General features: G+C 37.6%; 1 protein-coding gene across 1 annotated transcript in view; it reads left to right on the top strand.

The window, feature by feature from the left end:
* The window catches only part of NOL10 (nucleolar protein 10), a 48,915-nt gene that overhangs the window by 15,068 nt on the left and 13,558 nt on the right, over window positions 1-20,289 (top strand). Inside the window, exons 13-14 of the mRNA XM_082758355.1 lie at window positions 3,310-3,362; window positions 19,798-19,924. Of these exons, the coding sequence (XP_082614481.1) occupies window positions 3,310-3,362; window positions 19,798-19,924 (180 nt within the window). The remainder of the gene's footprint in view (window positions 1-3,309; window positions 3,363-19,797; window positions 19,925-20,289) is intronic.

Here is a 20,289-nt window from a genome sequence, read left to right as displayed (position 1 = left end):
ATCATGGCATGGAGGGAAAGACAACTAAGTTATCTAGAATCTTAGCAAAATTTAGAAGGGACTTCTGGGGCTTGTATGTTCTCTGCTCAAAGCAAGGCCAATTTTGAAGTTAGGTCCTACTTCAAAGTCTGGTCAGGTTGCTCAGGTCATAATCAGCCAAGTTTAAACATCTATAAGGATGGATGTTACACAACTGTGGATGTTCTACAGTCTCTGTGATATGTAGATTTTCCTCAAGTGCTGATTTAGGCTTAAATGATTTTTGTGTGACTGCAGGAAGAATCTCATAACATTAAAGAATTAAATGCACCTGTCTATTTAAAGTTGCTTATGGGACATTGGTTTTCTGTGTGTGTGATCCCAGTCATGTGGACTCTGCATTCCAGTTCTGTATTCCTTTATAAGTCAGTTTTGATTTCTGTTCTTTCTTCTTTGACCATGTCTAAAGGGAGAGCAGTCTTGAGGGCTTCTATTAAGAGCTGTTGTGGGATGAAAATTAGGTTGTATTTTATAACCCTGTGAAGGCAGAGGGGAAAAAACTTGAAGGTGTTTCAGTGAAAATGAAGAGATTCAAGGTGAGAGGTGGTGCACTTCATGTTTATGATAAATACTGTTTCTACAAAATTTAAGATACCTCATGCACACTTAGAATGTAAAGAATAATTACATCTGAACATCTGAAAATCAGAAAATACTTCCAGTAATACCAATGTTGCAGCTGAGGAAAGCAGGAAAGGAAATAGCATTTAATTGATAGTATGGGTGTCGGTCAGTGTTGTCACTGGGATCTCAGCACTCAGGGCACCCTGGGATGTTCAGAAGCTGGCGTGGCACAGCAAATCCCAAGACCTTTGCCCAGTCTATGCTCAGACTTCATGTGAAACTACTGCTCAGAAAGCCTGTACCCTAATCTTTCCCTTATGCTCTTTCATTCACTTAAAACAGCTCTGCTGTTCATCACTGCATGGAACAAAACACTTCTTCCAACTTTATTTCACTGATGTGGGTCAAAATTCAGAAGTTGATTCATGAAAATCACCCAGGTCTTGTTTCAGACTTAAGGAGAATAATGTCAGAAATGTCACAAAGCAGAAGTCATTAAGCCTACATTTAGAAAGCAGTTTTCCCCTAAGGAAAAGCTATCTAGTACATGCAGATATTTTACTTTTACATCTTGTATTTATAATTTTATTCGAATAGTTGTAATATTCCAGTTTTGTTTTAAAAAACAAAGTAGCTGCTACCTCATATTAGTTGCAGCCCTTTTTTTACGTAAAAATGTTGGCTGAATGAAACAGTTTTAATGCTGTGTTGTCTCAATTATGAAAGCAATAAAAAAAATGGAGAAGTGAAACCATTTTGTAACAACATTCTGAAATATGGTAAGATGTGGATCAGTATAATGTGAATTAATCTTTTTCAGTAGCTGTGTTTCTGTTTTTTTTTCATTGCTTTATTTTTGTTTTTAGTTAAATTATTTTAGCAGCCATTTTCAGTGCTATTGCCTTCTATGGGAAGCAAACTCTTTTGCAACTTAACATTTTCAGTGTATAGAAATTTGTACATCATTTGTTTCAATTATTATAAATTATTTTTTTTACAAGTAAAAGCTTTGCATTTTCTAAAACATCCTCTCCCATTTACTACCGCTTCATCCCCATTTTTTTCATTTTTTCAAATGAATGATATTGTATTACTGACCACTTTCTAGATATGGTCTTAGTAAAATGGCTTCTGTAATAGAAGAGTTCTCATTTATTTCCCTTTTAAGTGAAATCGCACTAGACTGCTGTGTAGTTTATTAGGGTGTGGTCTCCCTTCCTGTAAAAATTGGTTAGAACTAATGAGCTGAAACAATGAAGAGTGCACAGTAGACTTCTCCTTTCACAGGCTTGTTCCTTTTTTGGTTTCTGTATTTCCCCTTACTATACGCCCACCCATGTGCTGAAATTCTGAAGACAACTTTCCTGCGTTCAGCTATTGGTGGAAGACTCCCAAAGAGGAGGTTTTCCCTTTGCTGTCATCTTTGAAGCACCTGCAGAATTAATTTCTATCGTTTTATCTCTAGTGATTCATATGCAGTCAATGGAGAAATGCTTTGTCTCCTGTAGTAGTACCAAAAGTGCTGATAAGTTCAGGGAGCACAAAACTTAACAAAATATACTATGAATTCGTGCTTTTTCCTTAAACTGCCTGTAACCATTTCCAGGTTTGGTTTTAAGCCTCAGTTTGCTGACTAAGCTTTCACAAATTTCTTGCTTTGCCAGGAAAGCAAGCCCCCTTTTTTCTGACATTAAAAGTCCAGCTGCATTGAGTATTTTTAATAAAAAGGATTAGGTAGGAAGGATTACTCCACCCATGTTAATTGCGTTCCTCTAGTTGGGTGTAAATTATATTTCTGCCCTCTGGGTATGTGGTAACTGCCCCAATTATTCATAGTCTCAATGGCATATGTTACTTCTGGATCAGAATGTTATCTAACTTGATTGCTCTTCTCTTCTTCGTGCTGCATCTTCTTGTATTACATGGTGATCACCTATGCTGGAAAGTCAAAGCTGAAATAAAATTATATGCCAAATGTCCTTACAAAGATCTCATGCAGAATGAAACTGAGAGTTTCTGATTTTGAGTGTATACCTAGTCTTGTGACAGTTCCAGATATTCCGTGGACTTTAATATTTCTGCAATAGTTCTTTTATATCCAGAGTATTCACAGCATTCCCTAGGTATATTCACAGATATTTCATATTTTATTTGTTCCACTTGGCTAATAATCACTTGCATTTGATGCCACAATATCCTGCCTCATGTTTTGTGTTGACAATCTACTGTTGATTTCCAAGATGAAATACGAAGCAAGCAGCAAACCATATTATGATTTATGACATTGTTTAGACCATAGATGTGTGTTTAAAAACAAAGCAAAACAAATCCCCAAAACCCCCTTGTGTTAATAACACCGGTTTATGCCCAAGGTAGGTTTTAAGTAGTACTACCTGGATTTGTTCTAAACAGTTTTATGGGATGAACTATTTAAATTTGTTATGAAAATTGGCAGTCTGCAGGTGTTAGAACTTTGTTGTTTAAGTTGTGCTGAGCTTTTTTTTAAGATAGAGAACAAAAGGCACAAATATATAAGAAATTAAGCTTTATTAATTGCAGTGCTATCAGGCTTTTCTTTCCTAGTCCTGTGTACAAACCTACTACATGTGAATTAAATAGTTTGTGTGTTTGTGTGTATACATATTTATATAAAGTAACATTATCTTCTTGTGACCAACATTTTTTAATGTGGAAATCTCTTTTTAGGAATGCTAATGACTGCAAATGAAGCCCCTAAAATGAATATCTATTACATGCCAGTAAGTAATACAAATTGTTGCTGATACTGCTCTTTTAAAACTGTCAGTAAGTTGGTGCCAGTCAGGTTTTCATGTTTGAAAATGATTTCTGCAAATTCCTGTCTACATTCTCTGACTTTTCATGATAAAGTTAAGCTAGCCATAACTTATTTATATTATATACTAAATTATTATTTAAAAAAAAAAAGCTTTCGATTTGTCTTTTCCTGCCAGTTCCAAAACTGGTTAGTGGCAGTAGGAAGTTCAGGTAGAGCTTTGATGGGGAAAAATTGCTTTAGATAGCTAATGGGAAAAGGATTCCTAAAAGGAAACTGTATAGCTTGCTTTTGAGGTGATAGTTTTGCTTTGTTGAAAAATATTTCATTAGTGTCTTTAACGCCACTGTATACCATGGACTAAATATTTTTCTCTGTCCTGATGAAGAAATATGGTGTGGTTTTGTGTGTGGTTCTTTGGAGTAGCTTCTGCTCAGTGCCCTACTTGAATTGGAGCTTTTCACTTGAGAAGCTTTTCACTCAAAAGGCTTAACAATTAAGCATGTGTTTTCTTCCTGTGGGTTGGTTTTAGGGAGACTTATCAGCATGCCTTCTGGTGTTAGGGAGCTGCACAGAAAACTACACCTGTATTTCTCTCTAGCTATGTTTTTGGTTCTACACTACACTCACTATTTTGTTATGGCCTGAAAGGAGATAAATACTAGGGGATATAAGCAAATGTTCCAGGCAGAAGAGCAGACTGCACTCAAAAATTGTGTGCAACTCTCCATAAGTCACTTTATTCACGTTCTGGAAAAACTGCAAAATTCATTAAACTTGAAAAATATTTTAAACTATATAAGTAGCTGATGCAGAGATCAGTTTTTGCATTCCAAGAAATGTACATTTTTATACACCAAGTTTTTGTGTTTCATTTATATCCGGTTGTTTTTCAGATGGAAACTGTCAATTTCTTGAACCCGTTTCTAACCACTTTGTTTACTGAAGCTGTTCCATGCTTGAGATAACGGGAGTAGGGACAACAAATATTTTTGTATTTAAGACCATGTATTAGCTGTAGTTAGAAGCTGAACACACAGTGTTTCTATTTATCTTGTTCATTGTAAAGTTTAAGGAGAGCTCTCCAAGCCTTTATCTATCTCCCTTTTAATTAGGGGATTGGAGAAGACAAACTCCCTTATTTTCAAAGTCTGTTCATTTTGTAAAACTTGAATAGACTGGTTACTGAATTTAAGTAATTCACATGGAAGAAAAAAAAACAACCACCTGCATTCCTCCTGTCACTAAGCCTACGGTTCAGCTTCTCTCTGGAAATTGAGCATTGAGATTTTTTGTGCAAGTATGCATGATATATGAACCTGACTGGTATAGCACATCAGAGGTACACATCCAGCATTGCCACTGAGCCAAAAAAATATTTCAGACTTGATTTGTCACCAGCAATGGGTGTTGTAGGAACTTGTTCTAGCAAGTATTATTTTGAATATTCTTGCACATGCTATAAATCAAAATGGAAAATACTTCTTTTTTGCTCTCTTCAAGCCTCACTTTTGTAGAAGGCTCTGTGAATATTGAATGTTTTTTAGCTAAGAAGTATAAATATTATTTTAGATCTCAAATTGCACTTAACAGACATTAACTACAAACTGAAATATTGCCTACCATTGTCTATTATTTTTGTGGAGTACAGGCTATTCCCATGAAAATCAACATTATGTTATATTCCTTTGTTAGTGTTCTTTGATGACCTGAGTCCACCTGAACTTCTCTCAATCATACCTTTTTATGGGCTTTAGGGTCACAGTGACACATGAGCATAAAAATGGACCCATGGTTGATTCCCAGATGATGAATGCTAAAGCATAAACATATGTAACAGTTCTCTCCTTTTTTTTTTTTTTTTTTTTTTTTAATGCTGTTGTGTATAAAGAGAACTTTAAAAGTTGATTTTTAAATGTACTACCCAGGCAAAACTGGCGTTTGAATAAGCTGAACTTCTGCAGTTCCTGTCAGTGGCTTTACATCTGAAGGCTGCTGAAGCCATGTTAAGTATCAGCATGATTTTTTTAATTCAAAAATCCATAGCTCATTGCAAGTGAATATTTTCAGATAGTATAAAAACATGGAATATTAATTTTAGACAATAGAAAAGCTAAAGGTAGAAGACATTTTTGAAACAGAAGTTTCACACTCTGCTAACTTGTTGGTTTACCCTGTTTGCCTTTTTCATTCTGCCCTGCAAGAATGAAAGGTCTGGCACAAATAGTATTGCATAATTGAAGGGTTACTTACTGCATTTCCTAAAAATCAAGTATGTAGCTTGCTAAATCTGTTTTTGTTGGCTTTTTTTAATCTCCTTTTTAAATGAAGAAAGTATAAAATCGAGAAGTCGTGTCAGCCTTAAGCTGCTCCAGGGCATTTGTTATTAAGAAAAACTCAATGTTATTAATGTGTTCCTTTTAACGCTTCTATTCCTTGATCTTTTGGGCTAGTTATTTGAGCTCAGATGCACACCTGTCCTTTGGTTTGTATGTCAGTAGATTATTAAGACACATTTTCTTCCTGTACTTGGAACTCTGAGTAATTTCCTTTGTACAGACAAAGATGAGTTTAGTTGTGTGCAGTTTTGGAGCAAAACTAAAGAGCTAATGATTTGCTGCTTTGCCTGATCTCTTTTCACAGAAAAGTTTTCTGGCTTCTCATAAGAACTAGGATTCACCATTTTTCCAAAGCACTGCCTAATTTTCTATTTGTTTGTTTACTTTGAAATAGACATGAATAGCTCTTAAGAGGTGTCCTTGCTTTTTGAGATGTTGACAGGAACTAAATTACAGTTCTTCTATTCCACAACAGAATAAATGCCTGAGGGAAAAGCTCCAGCTATGGAGGACAGTTGTGTTTCAGAGCTGTTGGAAGTGCTTTTGGGTAAACAGAATTAATTTGATGGCCCCAGCACTTACTGCCGTGTAGTGCCAATAATGATTACTTCTTTTTTTTTTTTTTTTTTTTAAGTCTTCTTTTTAAAGCAGTATCATGGTGATGGCTGAGGTAGATGCTTAAATTCAAGAATGTATGGTGCTGGAGTCTAGCCCTTCTACTTTGAAATGTTTTTTTGTTGTTTTTTCTTTTTTTTCCATATGTTGTAGAAGAGGTGCACAGAAGTCTTACAGCACAGGAGTGTGCATCCCCATGGATGGGTGCAGACAGACCCAGAATCCTCTGTCCTCGATTCAAGTTGGCCAGACAGCGTAGGACTGTGCCCAGCCTAATATACCCGGCCTCTCAGCAGGTTTTATTAGTGTGGGCACAGTGCTGTGCTAACACAGCTCTATGACTTCTGAACTGGAGCTGGCTTGTGTCTGGCTAGCTTGGAGTACGCTCTGACTGAGCTCATGTCTGAATGAATTATCTGTCTACATGTGCCCGTTCTCTCCATTGTTCATGCCAAAGCTAAATTTCCATTGCAAGCCTAAAAAATGACTGTCTCTTGAACTTCAAGATTATGAAGGAGTTGACAACAGCTATCATAATATTGTCTGTAAATGGCATGCTTCAGCTTTCACGGCAGGATTTTCAGCAAGATAGGTATGACATTCGAGACTAGGAATGTCTGAGAGAACTATGCTTTTCTTAAAAAAAATAAATAAATAAATCACAGCAGTTGTTCCTTTTGTGTGCAAACTGTTAGAGGGAAAAGAAGGTGGTTTTTGGTTTGCTAGAAATGACAAGCAGATTTGGTTTTAAATAGCAAAAAATTGCCTTGTGCAGGTACACAGTGCAAAGGGTGAGTAAAAGGCCAATTTATTGTTAAAATGACTGCTAAAATGAAATGTTTGTTTTACACAGGTAACATCTTGAGTGGCTTAGCTTAGAGACTTTGTTTTTGTTTTATTTTGTTGGGCTTTAATGAGGGCAAGCGCCTCTGCCTAGAATTGGGCTCTTTGCCAATAGTTTAATAGTTAACTTGCAGTTTATGCAAACATTTGGAGCCTGCCTCTTGCCAGCTGGCTTCCTGGTACCTCACTTTGAAGTGTGTCTCGGGAAGGTTGAAATGAAAGTTGTGTGTGCCTTGGGATACTTCTCAGACTACTGACTCAGAAACGTCAGTTGAGTCAATAGTGCACCCAGCTTCTGCCCAAAGAAATGAGGAGAGGAAGAAGCTCCACTGACACAAGGTGGTTCAGTGGACTGGGATCTACAATGAGCCAGATTCTCCTAAATTTAAGCTAAGCTGTCAGCTTCCATGACTTGTAAGGTTCACTTTCCTGGCTGTACAGAGAAAAGCCTACATCTTACCTCCTGGATCCTTTGGGAAGAAAGCAAGGGGCATATGCGTTATTTATTCGGAGTGTTTACTACTGGTTACAGGAACATGTCTGATCTTAGCACAGACGTTTCAAACCAGTCTTGTCTCCTTTATTGGACTTGAAACTTTGGGCTACATATACATACTGAAACTGAAACTTGCTCTATTCATTAGGCTGTTAAAAGAAGAGAGCAATTAAGACTGTAATTAATTGAGTGTAATATTCTGTGTTCTGGATGGTTTTTTTATTTTCCTGCAGTCTTGGCAGAAAACTCCCTGTTGAGGCTAGAAGCAATGTACTTTTGGTGTAGGGAAGATATTAAGCTCTTTAAGAAAAAATAAATCCTGGAGCGTCTCTGGCTTCTTTTCAGGTGGTTTTGGAAAATCATTTGATACCCTGGTGCTCTCCTAGTTCAGGGCTGTTGGAGTTAGAACGTGGAAATGTTTCAAGGGCAAGTACTTCTTGCCTGCTCAATGATTCAGTTTCTCCAAGAATATCTTTATAGTTAGGGTCTGGTTTCTAATCCAATACCCTCTTTGGATGTGTCAATCTTTTTATTGCTAGAAATGTTTATGACCTTTGGCCTCATCAAATTGGGTGGCTTTCCAGCTAAACCAGCCATTACTGGGGGTACTTTCCCTTCGTACGTGCTGTTTTAAATTATTTTTTATTCTTTTTTTAGGTCCTCTACTTGCCTACACTAATGATGCTTTATCACCATCTTTTATATTGAATGGCCCTCAATAATTAACATTCCTTAAAAAAAAAAGAAACAAAACTTAGTTTTAGAGAAAAAACAACAATTTTTAAAAACTGTAGGCAAACCTGTAGGTACCCTTAGTAGTTACCTGAGATAACATAATCACAGATCCACATCAAGGCACCAAATTCTACTGGCTCGTGTGTTTTTATTTTTTAATTAAATGCTTTAAATTTAACGTACTTCATATTAGATGAAACAAATCAGTAGATGGAATTTGTACTGAGGCAAATGCAAATGAAGGCAGTTCTGTTTTATACCTTAATTCATTCATTTCTCTTTTGATACTAGTTCGGGACCATCCTGGATTGTAAATTAACGATGAACATGGCTTGGTTGGATTGTAGGTTTGCAGATTAGCTGCTACATGTGACTGAATTGACTGAAGAAATTTTGTCAGTCTGGTGACAGTGCTACCAGCTGGTGCTGTACAAGGGGTTGTAACCATTCAATATCTATCCTTACATTCTGTTGCTTTTCACTTAAAAGGTCTGAGGTTTCTCATATGAGGCATGTTCCACACTTACCTCTATGGTCATGGCCTTTCACAACAGTTTTAGCAATCTAAGACTTCCTTGCTCATCATTTCATTATTTTGGGATCTTAGAATCACAGAATCATCTAGGTTGGAAGAGACCTCCAAGATCAGCTAGTCCAGCCTCTGACCTAACACTAACAAGTCCTCCACTAAACCATATCACTCAGCTCTCCATCTAAACGTCTTTTATGGACCTCCAGGGATGGTGACTCCACCACTTTCCTGGGCAGCCCATTCCAGTGCCTAAAACTATCTATCTGCTAACACTTGTCCTTTCTTTCTTGGTTGGGTCTTCATACGGTGGGGATGTGATTAGAGGCAAACACCTCCCCCCAGGTTGGACTTGAGACCAATGTTGTGTATCAGCAGCCCTCATTCAAGTGGTTCATGGGAGCAGCTTGGAGTTGCATCAAAATCATCTAACCTGAGTTTTGGCCTCAGCATGGCAAAAGCTCTGAAGTACATAATGCCATTCTTATTGTATTTGTGACTGGCATTTTGACAGTAATGGAACAGGCTAGTGTTAGCCTGTGAGATTTTGATTTCTTTTCGGATGTTTTCATGTCTTACTGGCAGCACTCGGTCATTGTGAATTAATGCTGCCTCAACTGTCTTCTTGAAGGTTGTATGGTGAGGGTGAATTTTTTAGAGTTGTTCATCTACTTCAATGTAACCATTATCTCAGAAGTTTTATGTAAGGTGGAAAACAACCATGAAACTGAATTGTGATAAGAGATTTTTTCTATCCCCAAACTGTCTTTAATTCCCTGGGGTAAAAATTAAAAAACAATAATGATTATAAAAAAAGGTAAAATATAAATGCAACAGTTATGGCATACAATGGGAAATGTTGGTCTTAACCATAGTTTTATTTATTTATTTTTAAGAAAACTGCAAAATGACTAGAAAACAGAGATGTTGTGGCATCGCATATTACAGTTGCACTTTGGGACTGTGAAGGACAGTGGTGTTGGAAGAAAAAACTTTCCATTAACAAAAAGACAGTTCAGTGAGTCTTTGGCCTTTAAGCTATTTCAGAGTCTCAGTGTATCATCCTTCTGGTTTTCCATTCAGGACATTCTAATCCTTTATACGTAAAATCATGCAAACAGTATAAAACAGAAGGCTGTCTACTGAATGATACATCAATTATCTCACAGTACTAACAAGCTTAGGAAAAAAAATTGTTTATCTTGACAAACAGAAATGTGAGCTTCCTCCTTTTAACCTAAACACTTTCAAACTGAAAAATAACACACTGGGCTTATTCCCAACAAAGGATATCCTCCGTTTCCCATGCGCTGGCTAAGAGAAACGACTGCTTTTTGCACATAGGCAGAAGAAAAACACCAACGTGTGATAATTGGAAAACAATTTCTGATCTTCCTGTAGCATTTGCCAGAGATGTTTTTGGTGCTGCTGGTATAGTAGTTCAACAACATGAATAGATTATGAAGGAGTATGGGCACTGCTTACTGCTCTTTTGGGTGATAATATGATAGACAGCACTTGTCCAGTTTTCTTTAATGGACAGCACCATATCACAAATAATGTTAAAAATATATAAAAATTTCTGAGAAGGAAGTTTTATACTATACTATGGTCTGCCAGCGTGTCATAAGAATTAGTGGGGTTTTAATGTGTTTTCTTTAATCTTTTTTAAAAGATTAAAAAAATAAGTTGAGAAAAGACAAAATATGAGAATTTTCTCTGAGATAATTTCAACTAAATATTATATTTTTTGAAAGTAGCGTATTGTGGTTTATTTTTGTCATACTCTGGATGCACTTATTAGTGAATCAAAGTGTGTGTTAAAACTTTTTTTATACAAAAATAGTTTAAAAGCTGTGAGGATTTGTGATTTCTATCACACAAAGCTGATAGATAAATAAAGCCAATCAAATGTATGAAAGCTAGCATTTTGAAATAATTTCCTTTGAGTAGGACATATCTATCAAAGCATTTCTGAAGTTAAATAAAACTTTGTGCTGAAATAGAACTCTGGAAAGAGTGGACTGGTTTGTGCCGAAGGTATCTTCGTTTTCTGTCTGGAGGAGCTGCACGTTCCCAGCAGGTAGCTGCCGTCCCGTTCCTGAGTAAACACCCAGAGCAGCCTTGCTCCCAGCTCCGCAAAGAGCAGCTGAACTGCCACGAGAGGCAATTTCCTCATGTACTCCTGGATTCCCAGTAGCTTGTCTGTTACATAAGGTAGAAGTACAGCTGGACTCACCATTGCTTTTTTTTCCTGTAGCACCCCTCAAATTTCCTTACCACGTCATTTTCTTAACCCCAGTACAGTCAGTTTTGTTTTCATGCATTTAAAGATATTTATGCTATAAAAATACTTGTTATGTGGCTTGTATTACAAGAGCCCAGCTGTTTGTAGTGACGTAAAAGGGAGGCAAGTGACCACGCAGGGTAACAACTGGGAAGTTTCCTGTGCCGTCAGAAAGGTGGACAAGATGGGTTGCCAGGATTCTGCATTTCTAGCTTATTCTTAATTCTTCTAACTTGTTAATTTAGATTGCAATCCGTGGCTATTACATGCTAAAATCAACGTATGTGTCCCTCATCCTTGTTTTGGGAGTGCTGTCCATTGCATGCCGGTGTCCTTAGTGTTGCAAGAGATGCTGTTGTATTTTGGGATGCAGGTTTCTAACCTTGTTGGAACAGGCAGGACCTTCTTGGAAGCTCCTTCTTGTTGTAATATAATAATAAATAATAATAATAAAGAATTTCAGGGCAGCTGTGAAGTCTCCCACCTGCCCTGTCTCTCCCCATCACAGCTTTAAATTGAGGGGGAGGGCTCTGTGATGTTTGTATTATTTGAAGAATATTGTGCTAGGTTTTTTATTGTTGTTAGACTTCATATAAAATGTGGAGGGCACTCCTATTTGTCATTCTTCTGTGAATTTGGAAGTAATACTAATTACTGCAGTCCTTAAGTATTTTGGTTAGTGAAGCTTCAACATTTCACAGACTGTGGAACATTTCTCAAAATCCTGGAATCCAGGAGGAATTCTTGTGGGAGAAGAGGGTAAAAATGGGTTTTAAAAAGGGATGATTGTAACATGCTGTCAGATTTTAAGCTTTAGGAATATTGAAGCTCACTTTCTCTCCACTGTTAAGAAAACTCAGCGGTGCTGTGCCAGCGAGGTGTCGGGGATTCAGTCTGCCAGGAGCGCTCGGCTGGTGGTCGGAGGCTTCCTTCTGCTCAGGGTGGTGGCTCGGTTCCTGCTGGTGGTCGTGGAGTTTGTTCAAGCTTTGCTTGCTGATCCAGCTCTCTGACCAGGCAGGGTTCAGGGGTGGTGGTGTGTCTGGGGAATTTGGGGAAACTTCTGATGCGTTTCCAGATGATATTTATGGAATAGTTTGAAGCAGATCATGCTTTGTAACACATGCTTTGAGAAGCCACTCATAGCTTCATTAGATTAGGTGACTTAAAATGAAAGTAGTGGGTTCTTGCACTTCGAGTTTTATTTATTATTCTTCTGACACCAAACTTTCTTATCTCTAATTGTCTCGAGAGCTTAAAAAAAGCACACCGAGTTTGAGAAATAGAGAGATCCATAGCAAGAGTGACTAGTGTTTATCTTTTATGTGTGGCAGCATGTCAGAACATGACAGGGATATTGATGAAAGCATTAGGCTGCTTAACTCTTAATGCCACTGCTGGTAACTGACTTGAGAAGCATCCCTTTTTCTTCCTGTCTAGTGAGAAAGAGAAATATTATTGATTTCATTTACAGTTTTAAGGAGCACTTGTCCGTCTTTGCTGAAAATTTATTTGCTATTCGTATCCTGGAGGGTGCTTTTGTCCCTCAGCATTACAAGCAACAGGATTATTGCCTTCTTCACAAGGTGTGGTGGCTTCACTGGGAAGACAGTGGTAGTGAGAACAGGCCTGTGGCTGGTTAAGTGACTACTATCTGTCAGATCAGACAACATGAGATTAAACAAGAACACCAAAAACACCTATAAAGTTAGACTGTTTAGGATTAGAAAATGAAATACTTACATGTACTATCTGATAACTACCAGAAAGATTTAGTATCTCATTCCTAGAAGATGTGTGCAAGTTCCTGCAGCAGTTTTTGTTTAACACTGGAAAGATCTTAAAAGCAACACTTCCTTTAACATGCTCTCTAAGGAGTAAAACCTCCAAGTGGTTGATTTGGCAGCTGCCATAGCACGGTGAAAGGTAGGAAAACCAACCTCTCAGATTAGTGAATCTGCCAAAAATGTCTGGATGTGCTGGAGTTGGGATGAGGGAAGGAGCCAATTCGTTGTATAGTTCAGTGAAATTTATGAGTGCGTGGGCTTAAAACCAAATGCAATGCTGTTGTTAGTAACAAACTGGAAAGGAAAAAAGTGCTATTCTGTCTCTCGGTCATAGCTGTACTCCAGTGAGAAGTTCAGTTACTGTAAAAGCATCAAATCCACAGGGTGAATGAAAGCATGAAATTAAGAAAAATGAAAGTATATGGGAGATTTGTTTGGAGTATATTCCCCAAACCCATTTAATTTAGAAAATGAAAGAATTTTACTTTCTAAATTAAATGGGATTACTCATGAGATGAACAGGGCACAATTGGAGTTGATTGTAGAGTGTTCATAGGGGAAAAAGAATAGAAAGGAATGTCAGAAGAATATTGAAAATCACAAATTGTTCGGAGCACACTGGTTGCTAATGGAAATGTACTGTATGTGGAAACGTAGTAGACAGGAACATAACAAGGTAACGGCATCCCAAGGCTCTTTTCTAGCACAAGCTAATCTCATGGCTTTCCTGAAGTTGTTGGCCTGGATGTACCTGAAGCCCATAAAGCCCAGAAACAAGAATGGAGATGCAGTTCTTCATATTTGCAAGCTGGAAATGATACATCGGGGTTTTGAGAGCTATGGGTTGCCGTTGATGTAACCTTGACTTGTACGAAGGTGTAAGGAGATATTCTTTCTCCTCTTCCCTTTTCAATGCATGTGATGGAAACTTTTCAAAATTTTTACATATTGAGATCTGTCTAATTCTTAAAATTAGAGAACAAAACATTAAAAACAGTACTCTTAAAATGAATAGTAATTAATTACTCATGTAATTGCATTAATTAAACCTGGCTGTGCAATTAGGGAGCTAATTATGTTGAAAACACAATTGCACATTTCAATCACTGCCCACACCCTGGGGATCACCCAGTTTCTTCTCCTCCCTCATTAGACCTTCTGTAATCTCCCTCTTACATGGCATAATTGAAGCTGAGAATATGTACACACAGATGGGCATTTGCTTTCTCCAGCAAATGTCTGGCTAAAAATGTAAAACGATTGTGTGCGATTTTATTTTAAATATTTTCCTTTTGTCTCTCTCTTACAGGTAGATGTATATGTGAGAGCACTGAGTCATATGTATAAAATACATACCATTTCTATAAATTATAATCTAGAAAAGATTTTTTCTTTGTTAAACTGATTTAAGGCTTTTTTTTTAATGGTAACAGAGGAATGGAGGAGCTTTGTTGGTCATGGAGTCCCAGCCTATCACATCACAGGCAATCAGATTGCATAATCTTTTCCATGAATATGTCAGATTTCATCTTAAAATCAGTCATTTGTTTTTTACTCAATATTTCATTAACAGACTGTTTGACATTCACATCCATCTGATGTTCAGCTAACCCTGCAGTGTAACTGTTTTAATTTTGCAAGTACATAACCTTGTGTGAGCGTTATTGCTTTGCATATCATCCCAGTAGCTTTTCAGTGTGCTTATTAAGCTTGGCATTCATGGATCCTGAACATGATTGCCTGGAGTTCTACAAGATACTGCCCCTGACTGATTATCAAGTATCCTATACTATTACAGTGGCTTTAAAACAATTTTATTGTCTTGTGATCAGACAGCATCACTTTTTTTCTTTTTTTGTTGTCTACACCAGGTAGTAATTGGCTATAAACTTCATCTGATTTGCAGCTTTTGTAGTTTTCAAGGTAGCTTTTTTTTTTTTTTTTCCACTTAAGAGATTTTGACCCTTCTTTTCTGCCAGTTTGTACATTTCACAGGCATCTTCCCACTATCTGTGGCAGTTGTTAGTGAAAATGTTTAATAGGATAGTCCTTGAACTTCACTTATAACCTCCTTTCTATGCAGTAATTCCCTTTTCAGCATAAACTATTTCTCATTAGGTAGTTCCTATCATACCATATGGTTATTAAAATTATCATCTGACTAGTAATTTTACACAATACATTGTGACCAGAGCTCTGTCGAGGACCTTAAATACATGCCATTTTTGTTGTAATATACATTATTCAGAAAGAATGGCAGTGATAGTAGTCCCTTTTTGCTACCTGGTAGAGATCTTACAGCCTAACTTAAAATCCATAGAAGATACCACAATGAACACTTGCAAGATTTTTCAAAGAAGGCTTTGAAGTTTTGTTATGAAGGAGCAGTGATACAACATATTCTCATATTTATTTGCTGGTAACTGTATTCCTGTAGGTATGGAGTGATACAGCTTTACACTGCTAATTTCTGTGAAACTGCATGTTGCTGTCTTACAGAGCTAAGGAAACCAGTGTTTCTGCTTTACAAAACCTCTCTGGAAGCTCTAAGCGTTCTCCTGAATGATGTCCACATACATGAAGTTAGTCTTCCAGAGGGAATTTAGGCAATCTAAACTTGGCAAATTTAATTGAGTTATTTCAAATCTGATTTGGGCAGCATATATAGCATTTTTGCATGTTTTTAATTGCTAGAGTACATCAATAAAAGTTGGGAGGAGTTTCTGCTGTTTGACTCTTAAAACATTTTTGACATTTTTATTTGCAACTTAGGAGCTAATCACTGCCTTGGATGAAGTCTTCCAGGGGCTTAGTCATTAATGTCTTGGAAAACTTGGATTTTGGACCCTGTTCTGACTCTCAGAGAAGACCAACTGTTTGGTTCACTTCTGTCAAATTTGTCCCTTAAGAGATGCTTAACAATACTCATTTGTGTGTGAATTCAGAATTGTTTCGTTTAAATCTCGTGGTATCTGGCTGTAGAAGCTGCTAAGCATCCTGGGCTGCTTTTAAGTTGGGTGGGTTGCATGCTTAATGGTAGTCAGGATTAGACCCAGTCTTTTGGTGGCTCTGCAGAGCTGGCTGACAAATTGTTGAGTGGCAAGTTAAAAGTGGACAAGTGCTGTCTGGTCTTCCAGATTGAAGATAAGGAACGTCTGTTGTGGGTTGGTAATAACACCCAGTTAGTCCTAGCATTCATTAATTTCAGGGGAAATACAGAATGATGACAGAAGGTTTTCTACAGAAGTGCTCAGGAATTAGGCACAATCGATGTTTCACAGAGCAAGATATGTGGTGCTGTAAGACTTTTAAAGTAAAAGTCTTGTAAAACAGAACACAATGGTGTTCTTTGAACTTATTTTGCAGTTTTCAAAATATTTGTCAGCTTTTTCTTCCTCCTTTTCCTGAACAGTTTGGCCATATTAGCAGCTTGTAAACTCAGCTGAGTCACATGCTCAGTTACTCATCGTACATCTTCTGCATCTATGGTAAATAAATAAAGACATTCTAATACTGTGCTAACAAAAGTTTGGCAGTTGATGTCGTGATACTGATAATATTAATTAAGAAATCTGCATCTGTTCTTCCTGTGGTCTGGTGTAACATGTGAAAGGCAAGGGCAAGGTATTTGCATCACCTGTGCTGAGGAGGGGCTGCAGCAGGCCGGCTGTCGCGCTCCATGTCTCGTGCTTGGGCCTGTCCCACCACCCTTGCCTCCCGACACGGTGCCAGGATACGTGGCCCTGTGGTGGAGGATCCTTGCCCCTTGGTCCTGGCACAGCTGATAGCTCCAGACAGCTCCAGACCCTTCAGGAGGAAGACAGAGGAGAAGGGAGAGCAGGAACGATCCCACCCGGCCTGCTGCCAGCTGGCTCCAGCTGCCAGGCCAGGCCCTTCTGGTGATAGACAAAAATATTTTTGAAGACGGTCGTCTTGCCATTCACTGGAAATTGTCGGAGATTGTTTCAAGAAGTGGTAATTCGGCTGAAAATGGAATCATAAGGAAAATAGTGAAAATATTGTTTTGATCACTGTTGATGATGATGTCTGGCTTCTCAGCCGAATAAATATTTGAGTGCGAGCCAAGTTTAGATGTGCACTCATTTAGTAATGATTTTCCCACTAGCTATACGTAACTTCTCTAAAACTTGCAGAGAAACCTATATGTTATGTTATAAATACTGTAAATGCCAGTTGAGTTGCATGCGATTGCCTACATTTAATCATAGAATCATCAAGGTTGGAAGAGACCTCCAAGATCACCTGGTCCAACCATTCCCCTACCACCAATCTCACCCACTAAACCATGTCCCTAAGCCACATGTCCAACTTATCCTTGAACACCCCCAGGGACCATGACACCACCACTTCCCTGGGTAATTTGTCCCAGTGCCTGACTGCTCTTTCTGAGAAGAAATGTCTCCTCATTTCCAACCTGAACCCCCCCGGCACAACTTGAGGCCATTCCCTAAAACTTATACCCCTACAAAATGCTATGCTGCATGCTGTGACCATACCAGCGTCAGCTGGCAGTGTTCCCAGTGCCTGCTGCATACCTGATGGCATGGTACAGACAAATCCCTGGAGCTGTGGAGCTTGTACCTGGGTGCAGAGACAGCAGAGCCTTGCGTTTCATGAGGGCGGGGTATGCTGGTAGTGGATCACTCTGCAATTGAAATGCAGTGGCATTTTAAGCCCGTGAAGAATTTACAGTTACATTGGAAAGAAATTTCTTGTTGATATTTTTGGCACTGTGTCTGGTATCGCTTGCCTTTTTTATTTTTAATTTTTGTCCTAAGCTTTAAAAGATGTTCCCTTTTAACATACCAAGCAAAATCCTAGAGGTTTCCTAGAGGTGTCCTGGAATAGGTAGGCAAGAAGTTTTAGTAGGGTGAGAGAGAGGGAAACGAGGCAATAAAACTTACAGAAACATCTCTGTAGGGTTTTCATTTTTGTCAGTTTACATGCAAAATTTGAAAAATGGCAGAACTCTATATTTTTTCCTGGTATTCTGCCACTGCTTTTTTTCCATTAATTATCTCACTTTCCCCCCTTGTTTTCTATGATGTGGTCCTGCAACTTGCTTCATACATCGTAGAGAAAATTAAGGTCATGTAGCTTTTAGGTGTTTCATCACTGACTGACATTTTGCCATAGAAGTTTTAATCTTAGTATCAGGTTTTGAGTACAGGTATGCATGAACAGTGAGTGGGGTTACAGCTGAAAGGTGGAGAAACATTTTTTCCTTATTTCTGAGACTTCTGCTTTAAGGTTTTTTTTTTGTTTGTTTGTTTTTTGTTTTTTTTTTTTAAAGATTTACACCAGTCAAGATCACATCTGGGGATTACCCTAATTGGTTACAGTTGTTTGAATTCTAATGAGTAATGTGCACTGTGCAAGGCTTGAACAGATAGTGCCACAGAAATGGAAGTGATGAAAAAAGTTTATTGAAGTGATAGAGATCTTTACATAATGCGTCAGCAAGATGGAATGAAGGGGAACTTTTTATTTAATTGGAATGGAAGTGAGTCAAGGATTCTCTAATCTCATTTCTAATAATCTTCAGCAGACATTTATACTTACATTCGATTACAGGAAAAGTTTTGATAGTTAATAAGCGACTTGTTTTGTTTTGCTTTTTACAAGGGCAAACTGTCATCCAAAACACAAAAATGGGTAAACTTTAAAGATGATTCCCTTAATACATTCATGTTTTGGTGATCTGGTAATGAAGCACCAATTGCTGGTTTCTTCAATGGCATGAAAAACAATAGCACATTTAATATTTCTAGACTGCTTTGTTATTAATATGAAAGTGTGGCGCTTAGATTTGAGTTGCAACCATTGCTGTTTGTATTGTTGTTTTGTGATTTGAGTTTTTCACATGAGTTTTTAGCGAACAAAGTGGAAGCCTCAATAGAAGTCCCACTCCAGGAGTTAACTGGCCACTTTGCATTCTAAAACTTAGCTGATTTGCTCTGGAGAGAAAAATGTAATGTTGGATTTTTCCGTTCAGCTAGTTCACCTACTAAAATAATAATACTGGAACAGTTGAGTATGTCAGTGCGCATCAGGACAGGGAGGAATTTCAATCAGAACAGCAGGAGGGAAAAGTTAAGGGAGGTAATTATTGACTTGGGAAGTTGGAGGAAGCATATGTGGAAAAGAAAGTTGATAGTGCAATGTAATATTGTTCAAATAAATCCTTTGCCTCATGGTGGAAATATGCGATCTTTTTTTAATATTTCCCATTAATTGTCCATACAGTCTGGATTTTTTCCTTGAACAAAAGTACATGAAATATACCTGTAATGTTCTGTATAAAATCCTATTCTGCCCTACTTATTTTAATTAATGTGATCATGTAGTAAACTAATGAGATCATGGTCCAGCTGTGCTGTACAGATTAGTTGATATCTAGTGCCATTAGTTACGTTGTTAATTATATCTATAATGTTTAGCTCTGAGCTTTTAATAAATTAATTGGTCCGACTAGGATCACTTGAAACTGTTGAATATAAACCTCTAAATTGTTGGTCTCAAATAAATTACCTACGTTAAAAGAACACTTAAATAATCGATAGTACTTCTTATTGGTAATGTAAGCAGTAGATTTAATTGTGTTCTCTAACTGCTGTTGTTCTTAAGGTGTATTTGATTTCAGGGAGATTTATTTATTCTTCCAGCACAGCAGCTGAGAGCCTAACATTAGGTGTTGGTTTTTTTTTTGTGTATCTATATACAATTTTGTACCTTTCTGTAATATCCCCAGGTTTTAGGACCTGCCCCCAGATGGTGTTCCTTCTTGGACAACTTGACTGAAGAACTGGAAGAGAATCCAGAGAGCACAGTTTACGATGACTACAAATTTGTGACCAGAAAAGACCTTGAAAATTTAGGTAAAATTTCTTTAGCTGACTTGGTTATTCTGTTTGTTTTTTTATCACACATCTAAGTTTATTAGTTCAGATGTGACTTATCAGTAAGAAATGCAGAGAACTGATTGAAATTCATTGGCAGTAGTTTCTTCCAGTCGTCTTGGTTATTAGTATACCAGATTGATGACTTTCTGTTCCTTGGTTCCCAACCAGTGCAACACTAGATGTTTGTGTTGAAAAATGATTCACCTGCCAAAGGATACCCTAATTGAGGGTAGTATTTTCCAGAAAATAAAACTCCATTCTAGGGTTAATGGAAAAATGGTTTCGTGGAACTAGAATACTGAAAATGACATAGCAGAGCGGGTAAGCATGTGTGACTCAAG

This window comes from Aythya marila, assembly GCF_965140915.1.
Source record: "Aythya marila genome assembly, chromosome: 3".
Lineage (NCBI taxonomy): Eukaryota > Metazoa > Chordata > Aves > Anseriformes > Anatidae > Aythya > Aythya marila.
The sequence above is the reverse complement of the archived record's forward strand: the minus strand, read 5'-3'. Positions and strand labels throughout refer to the sequence as shown.